At 38.6% G+C, this 24,711-nt stretch overlaps 1 protein-coding gene across 1 annotated transcript in view; it reads left to right on the top strand.

Annotated features, from left to right (window-relative positions):
* Positions 1-13,979, top strand: part of CDH12 (cadherin 12, type 2 (N-cadherin 2)) — a 95,493-nt gene extending 81,514 nt beyond the window's left edge. The window contains exons 8-11 of the mRNA XM_009883162.1: positions 712-833; positions 3,499-3,616; positions 7,971-8,222; positions 13,022-13,979. Of these exons, the coding sequence (XP_009881464.1) occupies positions 712-833; positions 3,499-3,616; positions 7,971-8,222; positions 13,022-13,521 (992 nt within the window). The 3' untranslated portion in view covers positions 13,522-13,979. The remainder of the gene's footprint in view (positions 1-711; positions 834-3,498; positions 3,617-7,970; positions 8,223-13,021) is intronic.
* The last annotated feature ends 10,732 nt before the right edge of the window (positions 13,980-24,711 follow it).

Here is a 24,711-nt window from a genome sequence, read left to right as displayed (position 1 = left end):
AGATTATCTGCATTGGTAGGACAATGGAAAGAAGCATAATGTATACTGGGTTTTAGCATGTCTTTTGCACAAAAGTGTTTGATGCCTGCAAATACTTACGCAGTTAAAAAGTAACTGTTACAACATAGCCTAATGGTTTAACCACAAGTTGAATGCTAGCTCTACATGTTTCACTGGTAAATTTACCACTGACTTTGTCTGGCTTTCAGCAAGATTTTTCTTTATATCTTTCTCTTTTACTTTTCTCCATCTTTGAAATGGTATAGTCCACTTACCTCCTTAATATCTTGAAGATGTAAGCAGTGACTAAGTAATAAATATTGATTTTCTGCATTCCATTGTGGAAAAGAGAATTCAGTTTTAATCATTGGAAGTATTTTCCACAGAGTCCATGAAAAGTGATCAGAGAAATGTTTGCATCTTTAATTACAGGTAGAACTTCAAAATCTTTAATTTATGCTCTGATAAACATAAGCAAGTTGATTGATCCCTTACTCCATGAAGAGTAACGGATCAAAGTCTGGTACAAAGTGATAAGAAGTTTGCTTCTGTTTTCTCCTTAGTAGAGATCAGAAATAAATGGAAGTCAAGGGCTTTCAGAAGTCACAGTACTGGGATCAAAACAGTTTATGTGACAGCTCATGGGCAGCAGTGATGATAACAAACATAAATAGTATTCCTTAATGTTTTTCTCCTAAAAATCATTTATAGGTAACCCACTATTAACCAGCAAAGTCAACGTTATAATAAATGTCCTGGATGTCAATGAGTTTCCTCCTGAAATTTCAGTTCCATATGAGACGTCCGTATGTGAAAACGCCAAACCAGGACAGGTATTTCAAATTTACAATGCTTGCTATTTTGCTTTTTCTTTCCTTACTGGTTATATCAATATAAATTTCTGGGTTTCAAAATGACATAATGGTTAGAATTCTTTTATAAATAAAACGTCTGTGTTGGAAATACTCACCTTTTGAAATTCTGTTTGTTGACCTTTATGTTCTTTTTATGGTCTATTTATTTTTATTATCCCTGTTTATATGGGCTGGATCCACCCTTTACTATGCATTTCATAGCTATGACAGGAGAAAGAATCCCTTCCTTAAAGACACTTAAATAAAACTGTCATCCAACATGGTGTTGGATGGATTACACACATTTCTGTGTCCTATTCTGAGAAAAAGAACCCACAACTTCAAAGACAATGTTCCTGAAAGCTTGTTTTTATAAGCAGTTTCAAATGTATACACAGGATGCAAAAACTATTTCAGATTCAGAATATCACCTTATACCATGAGTGATACCTCTATTAATAGAGCTGGCCCCAGAAGCTATCGGCATGTACTCCTTCTGCACAAAATTTGTGCAACTAAACACAGTGCTGCAAAGCACCAAGGCCAACCATCATACATATTAACAGCTAATACTGTTTCGAAGACAAGACTTGTAACTTCAGCTGTTCAACTTTGAAAGTTAGTACCAGCCATGGAAGGGATATATTCAGCCTGCTGTGTAATCAGTGACTTCTCTTTATATGTATGTAAATACGTAGTCAGTTCACATGATCTTTACTGTCTTATGACAGATTTGTCCATGACTTCATGTGATATTTGTATCTCATCTTTATATATATATATATATATATATATGTTCTAACTAACTACCATACAACCTAATTTAGCTTCTAGTTTATCAGATACCTTAATTAGCACCTTATCCAGGGACTAACTTTTACAGGGAAGGCTGAGATAAGGACTGAGCTGTCAAAATTTATAAATATTTTGAATTTTGTTACATTAAAAAAATGCCTTATTTTTTAAAAGAAGAGTGGCAATCCTACTATGAAACATTTTAACTGCACTGTGCTTACCTGAAATTTAGTAGTTAGGACTCTGGAACTCAAAAGTCCTTTCAGATTTACATAGAATCACAGAATCATAGAATCATAGAACAGTTTAGGTTAGGAGAGGACCTTGAAGATCAAGTACCTCCCCCCCTGCCATAGACAGGGACAACTCACACTTGACCAGGTTGCCCAAGGCCACGTCCAGCCTGGCCTTGAACACCTCCAGGGATGGGGCCTCAACAACCTCCCTGGGGAACCTGTTCCAGTGCCTTACCACTCTCAAAATAAAAAAATTCTTCCGAATGTTTAACCTAAACCTGCTCTCTTCCAATTTAAAGCCATTCCCCCTCGTCCTATCACTACATGCATAGTGATACATTCATACATAAAAAGTCCTTCCCCAGCCCTCTTGTAGGGCCCCTTTAGGTATTGGAAGGCTCCCTGGAGCCTTCTCTTCTCCAGGCTGAACAGTCCCAGCTCTCCCAGCCTCTCCTCATAAGAGAGGTGCTCCAGCCCTTGGATCATCCTCGTGGCTCTCCTCTGGACAAGCTTCAGCAGGTCCATGTCCTTCTTACGTTGGAGACTCCAGAGCTGGATGCAGTACCCCAGGTGGGGTCTCACGAGAGTGGAGTAGAGGGGCAGAATCACCTCCCTTGACCTGCTGGCCACAGGTCTTTTGATGCAGCCCAGGGTACGGTACGGTTGGCCTTCTGGGCTGCGACCGCACATTGCTGGCTCATGTTGAGCTTCTCGTCAATCAGCACACCCAGGTCCTTATCCTCAGGGCTGCTCTCCAGCCATTCCCTGCCAAGCCTGTATTTGTGCTTGGGATTGCCCTGACCCAGATGTAGAGTCTGGCTGCTGGCTGTCACCAATCACCTTCTTGTTTTCTATGTGCCTCAGCAGGGTTTCCAGAAGGATCTGCTCCATGATCTTGGGTTATTTTCCTCCTTTTCCAGTCGGCAGGAACCTTGCCAGACTGCCACGACTTCTCAAATATGATGGCTAGTGGCTTAGCGACTTCATCTGCCAGTTGCCTTAGGACCCACAGATGTATCTCATCAGGTCCCATGGACTTGTGCACCTTCAGGTTCCTCAGGTGGTCTCGCACTTGATCTTCACCTGCAGTGGGTGGTTCTCCATTTTCCCAATCCTTGCCTTTGTATTCTGCATCATGGGCAGAGCGGCTGCAGTCCTTGCCAGTGAAGACTGAAGTGAAGACATGGTGCAGACCTCTCCATTTCAAGCTGTAAAATTAGGGTGCAGCTTTGTGAAGTACTACACTATGTACCATTTGTAACAATGTTAGTAGTTGTAGCAGATAAAGTGAACTGTGTTTAAGTAATCACTCACCTGAAAATAATCACTAGTATTTTGATACAAAAAAACCCCGATATTAAACACTTCTTCTATAAATATAGGGTAAATATTTCTGATTTCCTTCAAATATGTCAAAGCGACACCTTCTGAGACATCATGAGTCCTGGGGGCTAGGTAGTCAGACTTCTTGCCTCCACTGTCCAATATAGTAGGGGAATGAGAGTAATGCAGCAGGATTTCACTTCCATTGTTTCACTTGATGTTCACTTTGCACTTCTACAAAACTGCTTTTGTAGAAGATTGAACTGACTTCAGAATTAATCTGTTTTCAGGTGATACAGACTGTCACTGCAGCAGACAAAGATTTGTCACCAGCTGGACAAAGGTTTTCCTTCAGACTGTCAGCTGAAGCTTCCAACAAACCAAATTTCACAGTCCATGACTACAGAAGTAAGTTGCTTACCCATATCTCTCTTTCAAAGCAGCAGGCTGGGATTATAATGACAAATATGATTACTTTGTATTACAGTCATGTCTACAGACTAAATTTTATGTGACATTTCTAATTGTTAAACTATCTAGTACATACATTAATATAAATTCAGGTCTTGCACCTTTTCTCATTTGTAGGGGACAGGAATTGTCAGAACACCAAAGGCTGAGATTTCCCCACAGGCCTGCAAAAACACTGCTACCTGTTTTATTTTCTTCCTTTTATCATTCAGTATCTCAGGAAGAACTCATATGCCAATGCAGGTATACCTTTAAACAAGGCACTATTGCTGCCTTGTTTAAATACTATTACTTTGCTGACTGTTCTCAAAGTACCCAGTTATTGTGCCTTCCAGAGGATGCATAGTCCTGCAGAGGAATATGTTCTAAATATGGACAGTGCTGCTGCAGCATAATATCCCACAACCCTCAATAATTTGTACATTTATAGAATTAACATCTCTGATTTTCTCCCCAGTTTTTATCATAATTGATCTTTTTTTTTCTTTTTCACTTGAATCCCTTTGATAAATGGCAAAGAACAACCCAGGATGAAAAACTAGACATTTTTCTCTGTTGTAAACATCTTCAAGCATGTAGTGTTGGGAACAGACACAGATAAAACATTATAATAAACTGTAGTAAATTTTCACCACTCGTTACTTTAATCAAATAAGGAAAAAAAAATTAACAATGAGTTTGTCAGCTATTAGGTGATCTTTAAAGAACTGAGATATGATATGCTTTTCATTAAAAAAGGGTTTACATTACTCGGGAGAGAAGAAACACCTAAAGCCATCCAATAAAGCTCAGTAACATTCCTTTGCCTATTTAAAGATGAAGGTTATAAGTATTACTTTTAAGGAAAAGTATATAATTTTTTTTTTAATTATTAATTGTATTTATTATTTCTAATTTAAATTTGAGGTGATTCTGAGTATGATGTAAAGGTTCCTTTCCTGAGAATTAAGTAACCCAACCCCTAAAAAGGACTAGAAATGGATTATACACAAAATGACAAAAATTGCAGATGCCACTTATTTAGCTTTTTAAAAAATCATTTGACTATGTGACTCACGTTATTTTTGAAGCCATACACTTTTGTCAATGTTAGGTGATGCAAAATTAAAGCCAACAAACCAAGCACAACTGTTAATCCTGAAGAACTTAATCATTAAGAAAGTTCAGTAAGAAATAAATTTGAAACAGCAGAAAAATAAACTGCTTATTTTATCTTTATATATGGCTTCTCTGTGAAGATGACAAGACAAAAATAGTTATTAGTCACTTTTATCTTAGTATGTCATAGAAACTAAAAGCATTTTACAGATGAGCAAAGAATTGAACTTAATGATTTGTAAATACAGTATATAATGAAACTGTAATACATGACATGAATAATAGTAACTTATGAAACCAAAAATACATAGATCAGCATTTTATCAGAGACCATTCAAACAGTTTCCTTGAGACAGAAAGCTCAATGAATATGAAGGACAACCTTACAATGGATTCAAGTTCCCTTCTGTTCTTGAAAGAATAGGTCATTACTCTTCTCCAGAAGCGAGTATTTTCAAATAATTACAAACTATTGTTTTAAATATGTCTTCCAGTTCTTCTCAGGTAATTTTAGCATGTTTAATTACTCAAAAGAATTCTTAAACTTAAAAAGGCTGTACAATATTTAAACTCAATGACCTTTCTCATTTTTTATGAAGTGTGCTTAGCATATAATTTTGGTGAGGATATCGCTCAAATATTATTAGATAATTAAATTTCCCCATTGAACCAGTAATGTTGACACCAAGACGAGTTTGGATCTCAGTAGTCTGCTAACAAACTTTCTCTACTGTATAAAAACAAATGCAATATTCCCATAAAAAATGGAGTTAGAAACCACTGACACATAATTTTTCATGCATAAATGTTTGTGTGTGGGGGTATGTACATTTTTACACACTTTTAAAAGCATTTCTTAATGCTTACTAAAAAAGAAGAAAGTAGTATACTATTTGTTGAAATGTAAGAAAGACAGAAAAAAGCTTTTGTGGAATATTTTCCAACGATAAAAGACTTTTTAGTTCTTGATAATTTTACAGAGCTATTAGAAAAATCTATGTAAACAGAAACTCTGTAAAATATTTTCAATATCTTCTGCCTTTTGTTTGCCAAAAAGATGGAAGGTCTGCTCTATGCACAATTTAGAGGTATAATAACACGACCTTATTTTCACTGCAGAAGCCTTTTAAAAACATAAATACCATTATCTTTTGAGTTAACACTTATGTTAGTACCAAGCAGGTACTTTGTTAAAGAAATTTTGATTGTTAAAGGTCATTTAAAATTTTAAACACATCCAGAAGCCCAATAACCAGTACTATTATATACAGCTAAAAATTATGGGTGGTGGGATATTACAGCAGGTGTAATGTGTTTGTAGTGCGCCCAAAAGAATAAACTTTTCTGGGTTCCGTACTTCCTCTGAGTATAACTTAATGAGGACAGAAGTAAGACAGAAGTTCAAGATTGTGTTTGGACTCTATAAATACAAATACAGGGAAATGTTATGTTTCTAAACTATGCCTTAAGCAGCGCTGAGACCAATCCACCAGCTGTGCATAGAAGCGAGAGGCCAGGGCAAAGCTGGAGTGCTTCCAGCTGAACTGCCCACCTTCCTCTTTCCACTTTCCTGGCCTCACACTGCTCCCTAGAGGGCTGTTTCCCTGCTGAGCACACGCAGTTGCTCATGTAAAAGAGAGAATTTTCCCTCTCTCCAGACTGTCACACGTGTCCTGAAAATGAATTTATTGCCAACAGACTGAAGAACCACAAGCTGTCTCTGCTTCAAACCGCAGCTCCAGGCTGCTCCATGTACAGTTCAAACACGTGTCTGTGTCCATATTTTCAAAAGGACCTTGAACAATTGAAAGGGGTCATGAAGGAGCAACAAAAATTGTTCAAAGTCGAAGACTTAAGAGCTCAATCTCTTTGATTCTTCTCAAAGGAGAACGGAAAACCAATTGGTTGCATCATAACATTTATTAAAGTGATCTTCAACATTGCAATTAAAAGAAAAAAAAAAGACTAGAAATAATTCTATTAATAGAAATAGAAATAAGAATAGAAGTAAGATTAAGCTGGATGACTTCAAATTAGATCTAAAACTCTTTATACAGTGCAGATGATTAATCATAGAATGAGTAAGCTTAATATGGGATTTGGTTTGATTCAAACAATTTTGAGACATTTTTCTTTTTCAAAACTAAATGTCACTGAACTTGATGTGTCTATGTGCCATGTTTGAGTTTGATAAAAAGGGACTTCTGAAGTAAACATTTTGTCGGTCAAGTGCTTTCTCAATGGTGTCTGATCATAACATATCTGATTTTAGATATTTAGGGTTCCTTCTTAGTGTCCTTAATCAGAACCGCCCACAAGTATTTGAGTGTTGAATTCAGAGCCCTTAATCCTTCTACTTAGTGACAAAACTCCAAGAAGGGATGAAAGTCATAACACGGACACCAAGTGACCTCTTCAAAAGATATAGTAAAGCACATGGGTGAAATGGCAAAAGGTGACTGCTGCAGGCTACCTTCATTCAGATTTGTCAGCTAATTAATTCCCTGATAATTTAATTTTGGTTTTGCTTTAAATGTAATTCTTTCAATGTACACATCATTTCCTTGCTACCCTGTTTGATTCAAGAAAAGCAGTGATAACTGACTACCTACTGGGAAGAAATGATGAAACGTAACTTCTAGGAGTTCTGAACACACTAGTGACTAATTGATGGAAAATGTACTGATTATAAAGTACTCGGTTCATTTCTGTACATTTTTTTGTAATGGGGCAGGAAAGTTGAAAGGGTTTTGCATTTTGTTTAGGTATATTACTTTCAGTGTTAAAGAGGAATTAATTAAATAATAGAGACTTGATTCTAAATCCATCTGCAATCAAAGTCCTTTGGACCACAGGCTTGGAATATAATGAGACGAGGAGAAAAGAAAAACTGAAAAGCCTTCCTAATCTAGTACCTGTAATGCTTTTTTTAAATTATTATTTATGTCTTCTTTGAAAATTTATCTGTCAAGTTAACAAGAAATGGAATATTGTTTAATGCTCTGCGAAAAATAGCTGTACTGGTCAAAATACAATACCTTCTGTAATGATAAAACAAGGGAAATACATAAAGTATGTCATTCACTGAGTTTAAAAAATGGAATAGCTGCTTATTACTAAGGGTGATACAAACTACAATGGTGAATTGAAGTACACAATAAAAATTCTGTAATTACTGTGTCATGTTTTACAGACAACACAGCTGGGATCGAAACCAGGAGAAATGGTTACAGCAGAAGGCAGCAAGAGCTGTACTTTCTTCCAGTAGTAATAGAAGATAGCAGTTACCCTGTCCAGAGCAGCACAAACACAATGACTATCCGTGTTTGCAGATGTGATGCTGATGGCACCATCCTGTCCTGCAATGTGGAAGCAATCTTCTTACCAGTAGGCCTCAGCACAGGAGCACTGATTGCAATCTTGTTGTGTATTGTTATACTTCTAGGTTAGTTCTCATGAAACCATGTGAAGTGTATTAGTCTAATTATGCACCTGTGAATTAATTTGTGTTGTTATTAGATTAATCTATATTTTAACACAAGCCATTGAAATTGTGTGGCAGTTTATGAGAATGCTTCTACGTTTCTAGATAAGCAACCCAAAGTACTGACCGTGACCATGAATCTGCTAACACCTACATATTTCTTCTTGCATGAAGAGAACCAGCTTTCACTGAAATCCAAACTATATTTTTTTCTCTGAAAGAGTTCTGTTTAAAAACTTTCCTTGAAGAATTAATATTTTTGGATTATTACTAAGGTAGAAAAGTCTTGCTGACAGTAGCAGCAGTAAGGACTTAGTAAGGCCCTTTATTTAATTCTTCGTGCCAACTTGAGCAAAAGAAGAACAAAGAAATGAGAGAGGAGAAAACAACGTAGACTGTGACTGGCTAGATCCATGTAAAACTTTAAGGAAACATTTCAATTTCAGGCAAGCAGGGCATAAGGTGGCATTGTTATTTGATCTAGTTATATTTAAATATTGCCTTATTTACAGCATGCCCAAAGCAGTCAATACTCATGAGCATCCTATTTTTAATAGAGCCTTAATGAACTGATAGCAAAATAAAACCAACTTTGTAGCTTACACAGGCACAACATAGGCTGCAGAAAGAAGACTAATTCTCACAGATGCTAGCCTATGGCTCTTTTTGCTACACGTGGGCTTCCTAGACCTCATGCTGCTCCTTATGTACATCTAATGCATAGGCTAAAATAGCTGTAGACACAGAATATAACACATGGATACCTCTTAACATTTTGATAATACAGTAATTTATTAGTTAAGTAAATTACTGCAGGCTCAGGATTACATAAATAGCAGTGGGTAAAAGTCAGATTTTCTGTCCTGTGTAAAAATTTTATGTTGTGAGAAAAATGTAGTTTCAAATCAAGACAAGTATGGCAAACGATCATACTTCCCGTAGAATAGGAATTAAGAACAAATACACCCATTCTGAAGAATTAAAAAAAAAAAAGAAAAAAAAAACAAACCAAAACCAACCTTAAGTCAGTTTGTCAGTTTTTCGGAAGCATGCTGTCTCTTTTACTCCTTGGGACTACTTTTTTACTTTTAGGGGTTTCTTAGGTAAAAGTAGCCAGGGGTGAGCCTCAGCATCAATGAAATTACATTTTGAAAAAAGCTTTAATTTATTTTCACATTAAGAGATAAGTCAATTAAAGCTCTGTCTTAAAGCAGGGATCCCTGGATATCTAACTTCTCTATTACAGTGCAAAGTGCCTAGAAGCTGTAAACACATAGCTCTAGCAAATCCTTTCAAGTTGCCACCTTTGTCTCCAGTAATATGGACAGTGTGAACTGCACAGCAGAGAGCTTGGTGCTCTTGGTACAGAGAAGGAAGAGGGAAGCGGGAATACCTGAACTCTGAATTTCCCCCAGATTTGCTAGGTGATCATGGAGGCCTCCAACAGAACTGTGTTTATGTTTCCCTAATGGTTTATTGAAATAAGTCCAATTTTAATTAAAAAACGTCAGCATATTAAATCAAAAATAATTACGTCAAAGAACTCCTTACCAGATCTGCTCCTGACTGATGCTCTTGGCATATACAAAACTAATGAAGATATTTTAATTCCTGCTTTGTGCAGAACACCAAACTGAATTACTGAGATTATGTTTGGAAAAGAGGTTTTGGTCCTTTAATAACTCCCTTTATTCCAATCAGCCTGGCAATATTATTCAGAAAAACTAATGTAAAAATAATGAGATCTCCAGTGCTGTGTGTAACCTAAGAGAATGGCATTTATCTTATATCCAGACTTTCTCCTTACTATTCCATTGATCAATTTTAAAATTGCTTTTGGATTTTCATTTCTTGCTGTGGACCTGGCCTGACACAGAGTCATTAAAATTGTAGTTGAAGTCATTCTTGTCAAACTAATTTCTACACAAAAGACAGTCAACATATTACCAGAATCAGGAGTTATTTTAGGCCACACAAGCCTGACCATGAATTTATAATCATTGCAACTCCTGTATTCATTATTGTGTTATTGAAACAAAAGAACTTAGAACACTGTAATTTCTACCAAATGCAGTTAGGGAATTAAAAATAACAAAAAGGCCAGTTTACTGCAAGCAGATTTTGCATTTAATTGTGTATATGTTCAAAGACAAACTGTGTGTGTGTGGGGGGGGGAAACAAGCTGATTGCCATTGAGTTGCCATTTGAAATAAAATTATTTTGTAACATTTATATTATATAGAATCACAATATCACAGTTGGAATGCACCTCTGAAGTTCATCTAGTTCAACCTCCCTGCTTACAGCAGGCTCAGTTAGAGCAGGTTGCTCAGGGACAAATCCAGCTGGGTTTTGAATATCTCCAAGGATGGGTACACCAAAACTTCTCAGGGCAACATGATCCAATGCTTGAGCATTCTAAGAATAAAGACACATTTTTCTTATGTTTTAATGGAATTTCCTGCATTTCACTTTGTGCACATTGCTTCTTGCCCTGTCATTGGTCACCACTAAGAAAAGTCTGGCTCCATCTTCTTTACTTCCATCTGTCAGGTATTTCTCCACATTGATAAGATCCCCTTGAGACTTCTCTTCTCCAGGCTGAGCAGTCCCAGCTTTCTCAGCCTCTCCTCATATGGCAGATCTTCCAGTCTCTTAATCATCTTTGTGGCTCTGCCCTGGACTCATTCCAGGAAGTCCATGTCTGTCTTATACTGAGGAGCCAAGAACTGGACCCAGAGCTCCAAGTGTGTCTGACCAGGGCCGAGCAGAGGGGAATTACCGCCTCCCTAGTCCTGCTGACTGTGTTCTCCTAATGCAGCCCCAAATGCTGTTGGCATTCTTTGCCACAAGGGCACATTGCTGGCTCTTGTTGCCCACCAGGACCCTATGTCCTTATCTATCAAGCTGCTTTCTGGCCAGTCAGCCAACAGCATCTACAGTATGCGATTATTCCTCTCCACATGCGAGACTTGGCAATTTCCTTTGTTGAACTTCATGGGGTTCCTATTGGCCCATTCCTCCAACCTGGTGAGGTCCCTTTAAATGCTGAAACAATCCCTGTTTTGTATCACCTGCAAACTTGCTGAAGGCGCACTCAATCCCATGATCCAGGTCATTTATGAAGATGTTAAGCAAAACTGGTCCCAGTATCAACCTCGGGGGTACATAATTAGTAACTGGCCTCCATCTGATCTTTGGGCTGTTAATCACAACCTGGTAGTTTGCCCAACTTTGCAATCTGCCTCACTGTCTACTTGTCTAGTGCACACTTTCTCAGGTTTTCTAAGAAGAAAGTTGTTATGGGAGAAAGCATAAAAGCTTTGCTAAAGTTCAGATAAAAGTAATGCACTTTTCTCCCTTTCATCCACCAGTCACTTCATTGTAGAAGGCTATCAGGTGACTTAAGCAGAATTTCACCTTTGTAAATCCATGCTGATTATTCCTGATACCCTTCCTGTTTTTGATAGGTTTGAAAATGGTTTCCAGAATTACTTGTTCCATCACTATCCTCAGGATCAAGGTGAGGATGACTGGCCTGTAGTTCCCTAGCTTGTTCCTCTTTCTTGAAGATAGGAGTGACACTTGCTCCAGTTCTCAGAAACTTCTCCCAGTCCCTGAGCTTTCAAATATTATCACAGGTGGCCTCGCAATGACATCAGTCATCTCCCTTGCCACTCACGTGCATCCCATCAGATCCCATGTCCTTGTGCATGTCCAGTTTGTTTAAGTGTTCCCGAACCTGATCCTCTTCCACCAAGGATAAGTCTTTCTTTTTCCAGACTTTCCCTCTGATTTCAGGGATCTGGGATTCCTGAAGAACAACCTTACCAATAAACATGGAGGCAAAGAAGCCATTGAGTAGATTGGCCTTTTCTGTGTCCTTTGTCAACAGGTCCCCTCTCCCATTCAGGAGTGGGCCCACGTTTTCCCTACTTTTTCTTCTGCTGCTGTTGTACTTGTACAAGCCCTTCTTGTTGCCATTCATGTCCCTCGCAAGATTCAACACCAGACGGGCACTCCCGCAGGTTCAGACAGTGACTATATGGCTCTCCTGTCTCTGTTTTCACCTCTTATATGCCTATCTCTTAATCTCTGAATTTAGTCAGGAGCTCCTTACTCATCCATGCAGGCCTCCTGCTGCCTTTGCTTGATTTCAGGCTCATTGGGATGGATGACTGTTGACCTTGGAGGAGGTGATACTAGAAAATCAACTGGCTCTCGTGGACCTTTTTTTTCTCCAGAACCATATCACATGGGATTTTTCAAAGCGGAACCCTGAAGAGGCCAAACTCTGCTGTACAAAAAGCTGAAGTAGGATTATTTTTTTCTCCATTTCAAAGATTTTTATTTTTCTCTTTAATACTATGGGGTTTTTTTGTCTGCAATGTGAAAATTTGGGAATTTTTCTCTATTTTGCTACAGAAGACATTTTTTAAAAAAATCACATCTCTATGTCACTCTGAAATAAAAAGCTGAAGTCCTGCTCAATTCTATTTGTTCACAAAGCAGGCCAGTAGGAAAATTATTTGTTACTTCCACAACACAGCAAGCACTAAGGAGTTAGACTTATACATCAAACAGTAAATTACTTTCATTGGCTAGAGCACTGCTATTTTTAAAAGAATAGTAGGAGCGTGTGTTCTAAGGAAAAAATCCCTTTGATTGCTCGCAGCTTTCAAAGGAAGAGATAATGATGTATCATCAGAGTACCAAATTATTTCCGTGCATGTCTTAACTTCAGTTTTCTCTTGTTACAGTCATTGTGGTACTGTATGTAGCACTACGGAGGCAGAAGAAAAAGGACACCCTGATGACCTCTAAAGAAGACATCAGAGATAATGTTATCCATTATGATGATGAAGGAGGTGGAGAAGAGGACACCCAGGCTTTCGACATAGGTGCTCTGAGGAATCCCAAAGTGATTGAAGATAACAAAATACGCAGGGACATAAAACCAGACAGCTTGCGTTTTCCACGGCAGAGACCACCAGTGGAAGATAACACAGACATAAGAGATTTCATTAATCAAAGGCTGCAGGAAAATGATGTAGATCCAACCGCACCCCCTTATGACTCCTTGGCAACCTATGCTTATGAAGGAAATGGATCTGTTGCAGAGTCTCTCAGCTCTATAGACTCCCTTACTACAGAGGCAGACCAGGATTATGACTATCTGAGTGACTGGGGACCTCGCTTTAAGATCTTGGCAGACATGTTTGGAGAAGAAGAAAGTTATAAGCCTGACAAAGTCACTTAAGTACAACTACAACAGTGAAATAAAAAGAAAAGTAAACCAACAACAGATTTGAAAGATAAACCTAAGCTTTATAATAGGACAGGATTCCTTTGGTTATAAAAGACAGCAACTGTTTCCAGCAAGTTACTGCATTTAACATACTGTCAGATTTGGTTTGATCTACGAAGGAAAGATAAATCCTGTAATATACACAGTTTTTTTGTTGTTGTTATTTTGTTACTCTGGAATTACACTGAGACAAGCTCAGGCCTACAAGGTACAGTTTACTGACCTGACTTAGAAAGAAGATAGCTTTCTGGCATCACGGTGGAAGAGTGGTAGCTTTTTCGTAATTCCACTAAAGTGCCTATTGAAACTTTTATCATTTAAGTGGTAAAGAGTTTGCTGTGATGGTGTTGCAAAACTGAATGGTAAATTGGACAAGAACCTTAAGACAAGAAGCAATAGCAACATGCTGACTTCTTTTAGAACAAAACTGGAGATAATTTCCTGGAGTATATCTAATGACTAAAACTAAGGGGAGGGGGGTGTACATTGTGTTTGGGGGTTGTGTTTGGTTTTTTAAAAGAAGAAAATAATATGTCAAGATGTCACATTTCTTCTTCCAAATTTTCACTGAAAATTTAAATTTAAAATTCTGTTGCTCACTCCGAAGATGTAAAGCCCAAATTAAAAAGGAAAAGATCTTAGAATTCATCAATGAGTATTTAAAATGTTCATGAAAATATTACATTTTTCCAAAATAATAAAAAGATGAAAGCAGCTACTCCTTTATGTGAAGGAAATTTCCCTTGGCTCCCCCTCTTCTTTTAAAATGAGACTATTATTAGAACGTAAAGTGGAGAGGGTTTTTTAAGAGTTTTACTGTATTTTTAGTACCAAGACTTTTTTTCCCTTGTAAGTATCACTAAAGAAGTATATGTAAAGAACTCCACATCACTTTTGTTTGCAATTAGATTGTTACTCTGTAGGTACTATAGGCATACATATTGTAGAGATAGTTATTTTTCAGCTGACCATCTGCTACAGTTCAGCATATCATTGTATTTCACTGTCAGACCCACATCAGACATTTTAGAAAGTCTTTTGAGGATGGAAACCTTATTAATTTTGTTCTTGCCAAAACATTTACAGAGGCAGAATAAAAATATAAAACAGTATGTTTGTCCACACTTTATGTACATACCCATGCATAAATGTAGCTGTGCAGGTAACAGAAGTAAGGATAAGTGCAAGGCATTATGTCACAGAAGATCTTCTGTAAAACTATTTCATGTGACTTTTTCTGATTGTCTAAAGCATAGGCATTTTGCAAGACAGTGGTTTATGGCCCCCAAAGTGCTTACATCTTCATATTCACCTTCTAAAATCTCTACAGTGCTATACAATCTGCTTGAGCTCTACTCATGATTAATGACACTGGCAAGGTCAGCCCAAGTCTTTCATGAATCAGAAGCCTTTTATTCACCTCAGGTCTACAGCTTACTTTTTGTATCTCTGAAGAACTCATAACGATCAGATATAGTTAGCTCACAAGTCTGTTATTAACGTACACAGTTCCCTTTACTCTCTTGGGGAAATGTAAAGGTATTTCAAAGTTGTATAAATTAAGCTCCCAATGAGACTTTAAAAGGTGTATAGTTTAAATAAGTTTTGGATCGTTCGGTACAATTGGACGTGGCTGCATTTAAACCACGATTGGCATAACTTCTACCAGCAGAGTGCTGAGGAAGAGACACAACATATGGTAACAAGAAAAGTTTGTAGCTGTTTTCATTATTAGCAAAGATATCCTGTGTTCCTTGGAAGACAAATTAAGCCAACAAAAGCTCGATTCTCACAGGACAGGGAAGCAGATGAAGTGGCAGGGCCCATTTACCAGTATAACAATTCTTGTGTTGAAGGTTATGTTTTTAATTTTTGCACATCTTGACAGCATAACAAAGGCAACTTGATACTGCAGAGTGAGCCTAAAACAGAGCTCTGAAAAGAAAAAAAATAAAAAATTGCTGCTAGTTACAACAGAGGTTTGATTCATATGAAATTCACACTTGTGGAGGTACTTCACAATGCTTCCTCACGTAGCGTATGCATAGCAATGTTTCCTACCCTGCTGCCACAGCTAAAATAGACATCTGACACTGCTCATTTACAGATGAGCAATCCTGTAGCCAAACTCTGCTCTTAATAACTGTATTAGTCCTTTACATGTATTTCACTAGTAAAGTCAACATAGTTGAGAGCAGTGTTCGACTTTTAGACATCACGTGGCATGCGTGCTCCTGGGAAAGCTGTATTTGTAGCAGGTACTGGATGAACATTAGGTCTTTTGAATAGGTTGGCATTTACTCTAAACAGGACATTCAGTATGGGAGCCTGACTTCCAAAATCAGTAGGCAGAAAATGTGGTCTTAAACATGCTGCTACACACAATCTATATATGAGAGTGAGTTGTATGTTAAATTAATAGTAAATTGAATATCAAATGCATATTTTTGACATTTAAGCAGTTTGCAATTGAGATGTTTCTATCACATAATTTATAAACCTCCAGGAAGGTATAAAAAGAAAAGGTATTTAATTACTAATGCAATTGTCCTATAAAATCATAATGAAAATACTTTAAGACATTTTTAAAAGAATGATCAAAAAAAATTAACTTAACAGGGATATTTTCTGTAAACAGCTGTATAGAATGAAGGAAAAGAACTGCTTTTCATTTATGCATAACCTGGGATCTAGAAAATTTGTGCTTAATTTGTGGCCAGTAGGTCAAGGGAGGTCATCCTCCCCCTCTACTCTGCCCTGGTGAGGCCGCATCTGAAGTACTGCATCCAGTTCTGGGCTCCCCAGTTCAAGAAAGACAGGGAACTGCTGGAGAGGGTCCAGCAAAGGGCTACGAAGATGATTAGGGGATTAGAACATCTCTCATATGAGGAAAGGCTGAGGGACTTGGGTCTCTTTAGTCTAGAGAAAAGAAGATTGAGGGGGGATCTTATTAATACTTACAGATACTTAAAGGGAGGATGCCAGGGGGATGGGAACAGTCTTTTTTCAGTGGTGCCCAGTGATAGGACGAGGGGTAACGGGCACAAACTGGAACATAGGAAGTTCCATCTTAACATGAGGAGGAACTTCTTTACTTTGAGGGTAGTGGAGCACTGGAACAGGCTGCCCAGAGAGGTTGTGGAGTCTCCCACTCTGGAGACATTCAAAACCCGCCTGGACGCTGTCCTGTGCAACCCGTCGTAGGTGACCCTGCTCTGGCGGAGGGGTTGGCCTAGATGATCTCCAGAGGTCCCTTCCAACCCTGACCATTCTGTGATTCTGTAATTTCATGTTCTTTCCCTCTCTTTCTAAAAGATGCTTGTCAGGTTTTTAACACCTTATTTTTTAAAAGGTAATTAGACAAATATGAAATTTACAAGATTTAAAGTACATCAAGGCATGTCAGATGACATGAAGTCAAGCTGAGGAACCTCGGTGCGTTTGTAAATTGTATCAGATAACTACTTCAGTTTTTGAGCACTAATCTTAAATTTCTCTACAAACCCGTGCACAATCAAGATGTCAAATCAGATGTCTCTTTCTCTTGACTGTGGAAAGAGCCATAAACCTCAAATTCTACCAGAGTGTCAGGAACCTAAGATAATGCTCAAAAGGCACAGAAGGGATAGAATTGAGAGAAATAATAGTTTTGTTTAAATTTCAAAACATAAGATGCTGGTGCACAAACACCTAACATCATTTTAAATGTCTCAGCAGTGCTCCCCCCTGCAAATCACAAGATATTCTGTAAAATGCCTTCTGTACATGTAGGCATTGAGACACTTCACTGGAACAAACAAATCCACATGTTGAGTTAAATAGTTATGACATGAACTAGTGGTGCTGAAATGAAAGTCTAAATGTGAAGCATTCAGCTAAGAAGGGAAGTTTCTAAGGAAATCTAGCTGATAAGCTGACATTGTGGACATACAGAACTGAAGACAAATTTAAAATGGAACATTTGAAAGGACTTTCAGGAAAGAAGGAAAAAGTCTTATCTGCCCTCCCAAGCAAGCTGAAAATGCCACTCCTTAGGAAAGTTCAGACAATTTCTCCATGGGATCAGAACATAAAATATTGCTAACATTTGAATTTAAGAATGCTACCACACAAGTCTGAAAATGCTGTTATTCTTGAAATGCAGATTTGCAATATTGTCAGTGAGTCAAATAGCAAGAATTTAGAAAGCTATGACAGTAGATGATGTCTCTTGCACAAAGATATGTTTGAATATTTTATACTTTCATGGTTTTTACTTTTTTTATACATTTGCTCTAATTTTTTGTGTTCAAAATAAAATCACCACTACTGAGGATTTACTCTAGGTTATGGAAGCAGGATTTATTATGGAGCAAGGATCAATAAATGACTCAAAAGATTACTGACAATATTATTCTAGAGACTACCTTGGAAATATTCTTGCCCTAAGAATAAGATGTTCATATCCACATAAACACAACTGATGCTCCACATGAGTAAAAAATGTAGTTCTGCAGATGCTGTTTCATTTTAAATTTACCTCAATTATTGTTATGAAAGAGTTCTTAAGACTCTGTTGCTATGAAATAACAAATCTCTGTTAAACGAATACAGGAAGAAAATATAATAATCCAATGGGTTACATTCATTTCATATGACAGTAGTGACTGGATTTTACTTGCTGAGTTTGTAAATTCTTTGCAGTCATTTTATTAGTTTTATTATTGTTATTAACATAGACATTCAAATCCTGTGAGCATAGAAATATTTTTGAGCTTTATAAACCTTCCTGAATACATATCACGAAATGATCCTTAATAATAACCTTAGTGAGGTGACATTTAAGTGTGAATGAAAATCAAAGTTTATATTACACCCCTTCCCAACCTTCTCTTAATGGCAAATCTGTAATAACCTGATTCCTTTTCTCTTCTTATTTAAATCAAGAACCAGATAAGTTTTCAGAATATGAGCAACAGTTGCTATTTTAAGCAAAGCTAAGTTCCTGTTTCTTTGGGGTTTTTTAATGTTCTATTTATTTAATTGATAAATGCCCTTTATTCAACTTTAGTTTGCAACTAAAATCCCCAGATATTTTTTTTTTTTTGTATCTTACTTTCATTGCTGTGGTACCAGTCCATATATTTCTTAGGGCTCAGGGGGATCTTATCAACACATAGAAATACCTGATGGATGGAAGTAAAGAAAATGGAGCCAGACTTTTCTTAATGGTGACCAATGACAGGACAAGAGGCAATGGGCACAAAGTGAAATGCAGGAAATTCCATTAAAACATAAGAAAAATGTGTCTTTACTCTCAGGTAGTCAAGCATTGGATCATCTTGCCCTGAGAGGTTTTGGTGTACCCATCCTTGGAGATATTCAAAACCCAGCTGGATTTGTCCCTGAGCAACCTGCTCTAACTGACCCTGCTGTAAGCAGGGAGGTTGAACTAGATGAACTTCAGATGTGTCTTCCAACCTCAGCTATTCTGTTACTTATGCTAAAACCATCCTGTGTACTTTAGGCTCCTAACCTCTAGTAAACTCAATAGCATTGGGGATCTAAATGCATACGCATAGTAACTGACTTGTTTTAGAACGACAGCTCAGGTAGGAACAGAAGAATAGGATAGCAATCTATAAAATTACTAGCAATGTGAATAGACTGGAGAGGGATAAATTATTTATTGCCACTTCCAGTACAAGAAGTAAGGGGGATCACATGAAACAAGCAGGAGTCAGGATGAAAATAAAAAAATGGAGGTGGTTCTTCACACAATGAGTGGCTGAGGTAGTCACTGAGGCTCAGAGATTAAATAGGTTGGAAAAGACGTGGGAAAAAGTAATGAAAAAGTAATAGTTTGTGGGTTTCTTAATACAGAGGAATCACATCTGTCTCAGGGAGTCCCTGAATACTGCTTGATTATCATCTGGGGGAGTCACATAACCTGGTCTATTCCTACATGTTTTGCTGGGATATCAGCTTATGCCAGTGCTGGAAAAGCCCCAGTTTGACCAATCTTATTTTCTTATTATGTTTTTATTGTAAATTTAATTGATCCTCAAATCACCATTCCCTGAGTTCAAATTTTCCAAATTTCATGGACAAGGCCAGTTATTTCTTTTTTTATTGCATACCACATGCATATATGCATGCATGTTTTATTATTTCCCTCAGATTTTAACTGTTGTAATTGCCATATTTCCTTCAACTCTGCACACCTTTATATAGTACTTACACACTTTTGTCTTTAACGGGGACACTAACACTAATTGCTGTCAGTGATGACACCATTGGGCTCAGTCTAGATTTTTAAAAAAATATTTAATTACTGTGTAAAGATGATAACCTCTACAATACTTGTCATCTTTTGCATGCATTTAACTTCATTGGCTGTTCTGGTTACTTCCCTGTGTCCTGAGAACACATGAAGAAAGAGAAGGGGGAATGTAGCCACTGTCTGGCAGGACAAGTGGCCAGTGTTAGTCTCATATTGAGGACGGCATCTCCTACTATGTGTTGTAATGTCAGAGGTAATTTATTGTTCTCATATGTTTCATACAGTGCATTTACTAGCCAAATGCATGCTTTTCTACTGTATGCCTTTGTCAGAAAGGATAATTCAAGAAGCATAAATTAATCCCCTTCTTTTTCTGAAATAATCAAGGTGTATGGGGACGAAATTGAATCATATTAGGAGAGATCAAAAATAAATATGCCTTAACAGAATGTCATATTATTTGGTCACATGCCTGCAGTAAATAGTTCATTTTCAATTTTGTCCTTGGAGTTCATTTTCTCTCTGTAGTCAGTGAAGTCAGGCCAATACATTTAATATCATTCAGAATGCTCCTGTTGCCTTCAACCCCTGCTGCTTTAGCCTCTTCGGGTTACTTTGAAGCTTGATCTTTATCCCCCTGTGCATTCATTACTCTTCCACTCATGGGTCTTGCTGCATGTGTGATTACAGATGAACTTTCATGGTAGAAACATCTGACAAAAAAAAAATAGTTGACACAGCTATACAGGCACAGAGTTGTAGTTGGGTTTACATAGGATGTTTCAGAATGAACAAACATCAACTTAGTGTTCTGCAAACTGACATCAGCAGAAATCAGACTATGACCTTAATAAAGGAAAAACCTAATCACAATATCAAAACTTCTAGCATATTTTCTCCCATTCTTTTACAGTATGTAACTCACATACCTGCTTTCTGTGAAGGGAAGGGGATATAAAGAGAAGGAGGTGAAGGACTTCTTTTTTCTGCTATTTATATTTAGCATTCTTTTGTATATATAAAGTATATATTGCAGCTCAAGGGCAGTCTTGGCTACAGTGACCATGATGTGGTGGAGTTCAAGATCCTTAGGGAGGTGAGAAGCGCGCACAGTAAGCTTGCTACCTTGGACTTCAGGAGAGCAGACTTTGGCTTCTCCAGGGATCTGCTTGGCAGAGTACTATGGGATAAAGCCCTGGATGGCAGATAGGCCCAAGAAACCTGGTTCGTATTCAAGCATCACCTCCTCCAAGTTCAGGAGCAATGCATCCCAACAAAGAAGTTGGGCAAAAACACCAGGAGGCCTGCAGGGATGAACAAGGAGCTCCTGGACAATCTCGAACAGAAAGAGGAAGCCTACAGAGGGTGGAAGAAAGGACAGATAGCCTGGGAGGTATACAGAGAAATTGTCTGAGGAGCCAGGGATCAGGTTAGGAAAGCTAAAGCCCTGACAGAGTTAAACCTGTCCAGGGGCATCAAGGACAACAAGAAAAGCTTCTACAGGTATGTCAGTGACCAAAGGAAGATGAGGGAAAATGTGGGCCTCCTCCAGAAGGAAAGTGGAGACATGGTTACCTGGGACATAAAGAAAGCTGAGGTACTCAATGACTTTTTTGCCTCAGTCTTCACTTGCAAGGGCTCTAGCCACACTGCCCAAGTCACGGAAGGCAAAGTCAGGGACTGGGAGAATGAGGAACCACCTACAGTAGGAGAAGACCAGGTTTGAGACAATCTGAGGAATTAGGTCCATGGGACCTGATGGGATGCATCTGTGGGTCCTGAAGGAACAGGCAGATGAAGTTGACAAGCCACTACCCATCACAGCTGAAAAGTCATGGTGGCATGGTAAAGTTCCTGAGATTTGCATAAGGGAAAACATAACTCCCATTTTAAAAAAGGGAAAAAAGGAAGACCAAGGGAACTACAGGCTGGTCAGTCTCACCTCTGTGCCCAGCAAGATCCTCCTGGAAACTCTGCTAAGGCACATGGAAAATAAGGAGGTGATCAGTGACAGCCAGCATGGCTTCACCAAGGGCAAATTGTTCCTCACAAATTTGGTGGCCTTCTACGATGGCATTACAGCATTGGAGGATAAGGGAAGAGCAACTGACATCATCTGCCTGGACCTGTGCAAGCCATTTGACACCGTCCCGCATGATATACTTGTCTCTGAATTGGAGAGGCATGGATTTGACAGACGGACCACTCAGTGGATGGCTGCACTCAATGAGTTACAGTCAACAGCTTGATGTCCAAGTGGTAAGCACTGACAAGTGGTGAACCTTGGGGGTCAGTACTGGAACTGGTACTATTTAACACCTTTTTTGGCGTCATGGATGTTGGGATTGAGTGCATTCTCAGTAAGTTTGCTGACAACACCAAGCTGTGTAGAGCAGATGACATGCTGGAGGGAAGGGATGCTATCCAGAGGGACCTTGACAGGCTTGGGAGGTGGGCCTGTGTGCACGCCAGGAAGTTTAACAAGGCCAAGTGCAAGGTCCTGCATGTGGGTCAAGGCAATCCCAAGCACAAATACAGGCTGGGTGGAGAATGGATTGAGAGCAGCCCTGAGGAGAAGGACTTGAGGGTGTTGCTGGATGAGAAGCTCAACATGAGCCTGTAATGTGCGCTCACAGCCCAGAAAGCCAACCGCATCCTGGGCTGCATCAAAAGAAGCATGGCCAGCACGTCAAGGGAGGTGATTCTCTGCCTCTACACTGCTCTCCTGAGACTCCACCTGGAGTACTGCATCCAGCTCTGGAACTCCCAACATAAGAAGGGCCTGTTGGAGCAAGTCCAGAGGAGAGCCATGAGGATGATTGCAGGGCTGGAGCTCCTCTCCTATGAGGACAGGCTGAGAGAGTTGGGGTTGTTCAGCCTGCAGAAGAGAAGGCTCCAGGGAGACCTTAAAGCAGCCTCTCAGTACCTAAAGGGGGCCTACAGGAAAGGTGGAGAGGGACTCTTTTTCAGGGAGTGTAGTGATAGGACGAGGGGTAACGGTTTTAAATGGAAAGAGGGTAGATTTAGATTGGACATTAGGAAGAAATTATTTGCTGTGAGGGTGGTGAGACACTGGATCAGGATGCCCAGAGAAGCTGTGGATACCCCATCCCTGGAGATGCCCCAGGCAATTTGGATGGGGCTTTGAGCAACCTGGTCTAGTGGCAGGTGTCCCTGCCCATGGCAGGGAGGTTGGAACTAGATGATCTTTAAGATCCGTTCCAAGTCTAACCATTATATGATCCTATGATTCTATTAATAATAATCCTATGATTCTGTAAATAATAATCTAACATTACTTAGTTCAATTTTATTTCTTAGTCTTAAATTATGAAAAATAGTCTATGAAACTAAGGGAGATTTGGCAATGACAAATGAAATACATACAAATGTTTCAAATGCAGTACAGCAAGATACTACTCTTCAATTTTTAAAAGGACAAATTTGAGGACAGAAATTCAGTTTATCTTTTTTCAGGTTTGCTGAATTTACCTCACCAAGGAATGATTATTACTCATAGTAATGCTGTTCCACAATTGGTAAGTACTTTATTTTACTTTCTAGGACTAATTTTTATAATTGCAACTGTAGTGACTTAAATGATTTCGGATCACATACTTTAGTTGTTGAGCTTGGTCCAGATGATGTGACTGAAAGTACATAATATAACATATAGTTAAGAGAGCATAGTAAGTAAACTCAAAAAGTGATTTAATGAAACTATCTGCTGACTAGAGATACTCAATGACAGATACTAAGCACAGGGATTTGTCTGAATTGATGCCTATCTGGAAGATAGTATTCTGCAGCCCAAGCTGACAGAGGTACTTGAGTTTTCTCTTGATGGTTATGGAGAGACAAAAGCCCTGCCAGAGCTCTGATTTTATGAAACAGCATATTGATTTAACAACTCATCTAGCTAATAGCTTTAGAAAACTGTAGTCATAAGCAGAGTGAAACCCCCGTTTCAAATACTAAGCAGCAGAGGAAACTTAAGTACATGGGAAAAGATAAATGGGACCATTCTTTCCATTGAAATGGTCTGTAAAGGACTGTAGGGCAGATTGGCCTCCCTAGAAATAGCACACCCCTTCTGATCTGTAATTCAGAGACCATTTATGCGTTTGCACTAAAGCGCTGCATGATTAAATGAAACAGCATAACATGAAACGGTGTCGTGGTTTGAGGTAAAACAGGACCAATATTGTTCAGTAACTTCTGTCCCCACTAGCCGATTTGGCCTAAACCACGACAAACGGATAAAATATTTTGAGTCATTACTGATCTTTCCATTTTGTTAGAAATGTCTGAGCTGAACCGGGCTCCATAATGCTTATTATTGTGGTGGGTTGGCCACAGCCAGCAGCTAAGTGCTACACAGCTCAGCAGCAGCCAAAACACTGGCACGTTATCAATGTTGTTTAGTCACAAATGCAAAGGGTTGCTTGGAAGAAAGCTAACTCCATTCCAGCCAGACCCAATACAGCCTCCAAAGGTGTGATAATGAACAAGTAATCTGAAACCTTCTCACAGACACCCATACACCACGCATGGCCTCATCTACTCACAATTGGAAATGCATTTTCAAGTGTATTTTTCCTCCCAAGACAGTGTGCCAGGTTCTTGGAGGAGAAGTTGTCCATAGATTTTCTTTACTAACCAAGATAACTTTTCTATGGATAATTTCTGGTACAGCTAGAAAGCCAGTTGCAAAGCAAATCAGAATTTAGTGTAATCCTGAAAATCCTCTCCCATTTCATGCCTCTTCCTCTTTCCATTTACTGAACTGCCGTAACCTCCATAGTGCTCAGTAACGTCAAAGCTTAGGCTGGGCTGGCCACTAAACAAATGACAGTTGTTTTCTATTAATGGCTCCTCCC

Source organism: Charadrius vociferus, unplaced genomic scaffold (genome assembly GCF_000708025.1).
Source record: "Charadrius vociferus isolate BGI_N301 unplaced genomic scaffold, ASM70802v2 scaffold153, whole genome shotgun sequence".
NCBI lineage: Eukaryota > Metazoa > Chordata > Aves > Charadriiformes > Charadriidae > Charadrius > Charadrius vociferus.
Note: the sequence above shows the minus strand (reverse complement) of the source record. Positions and strands in the feature narration are given on the sequence as shown.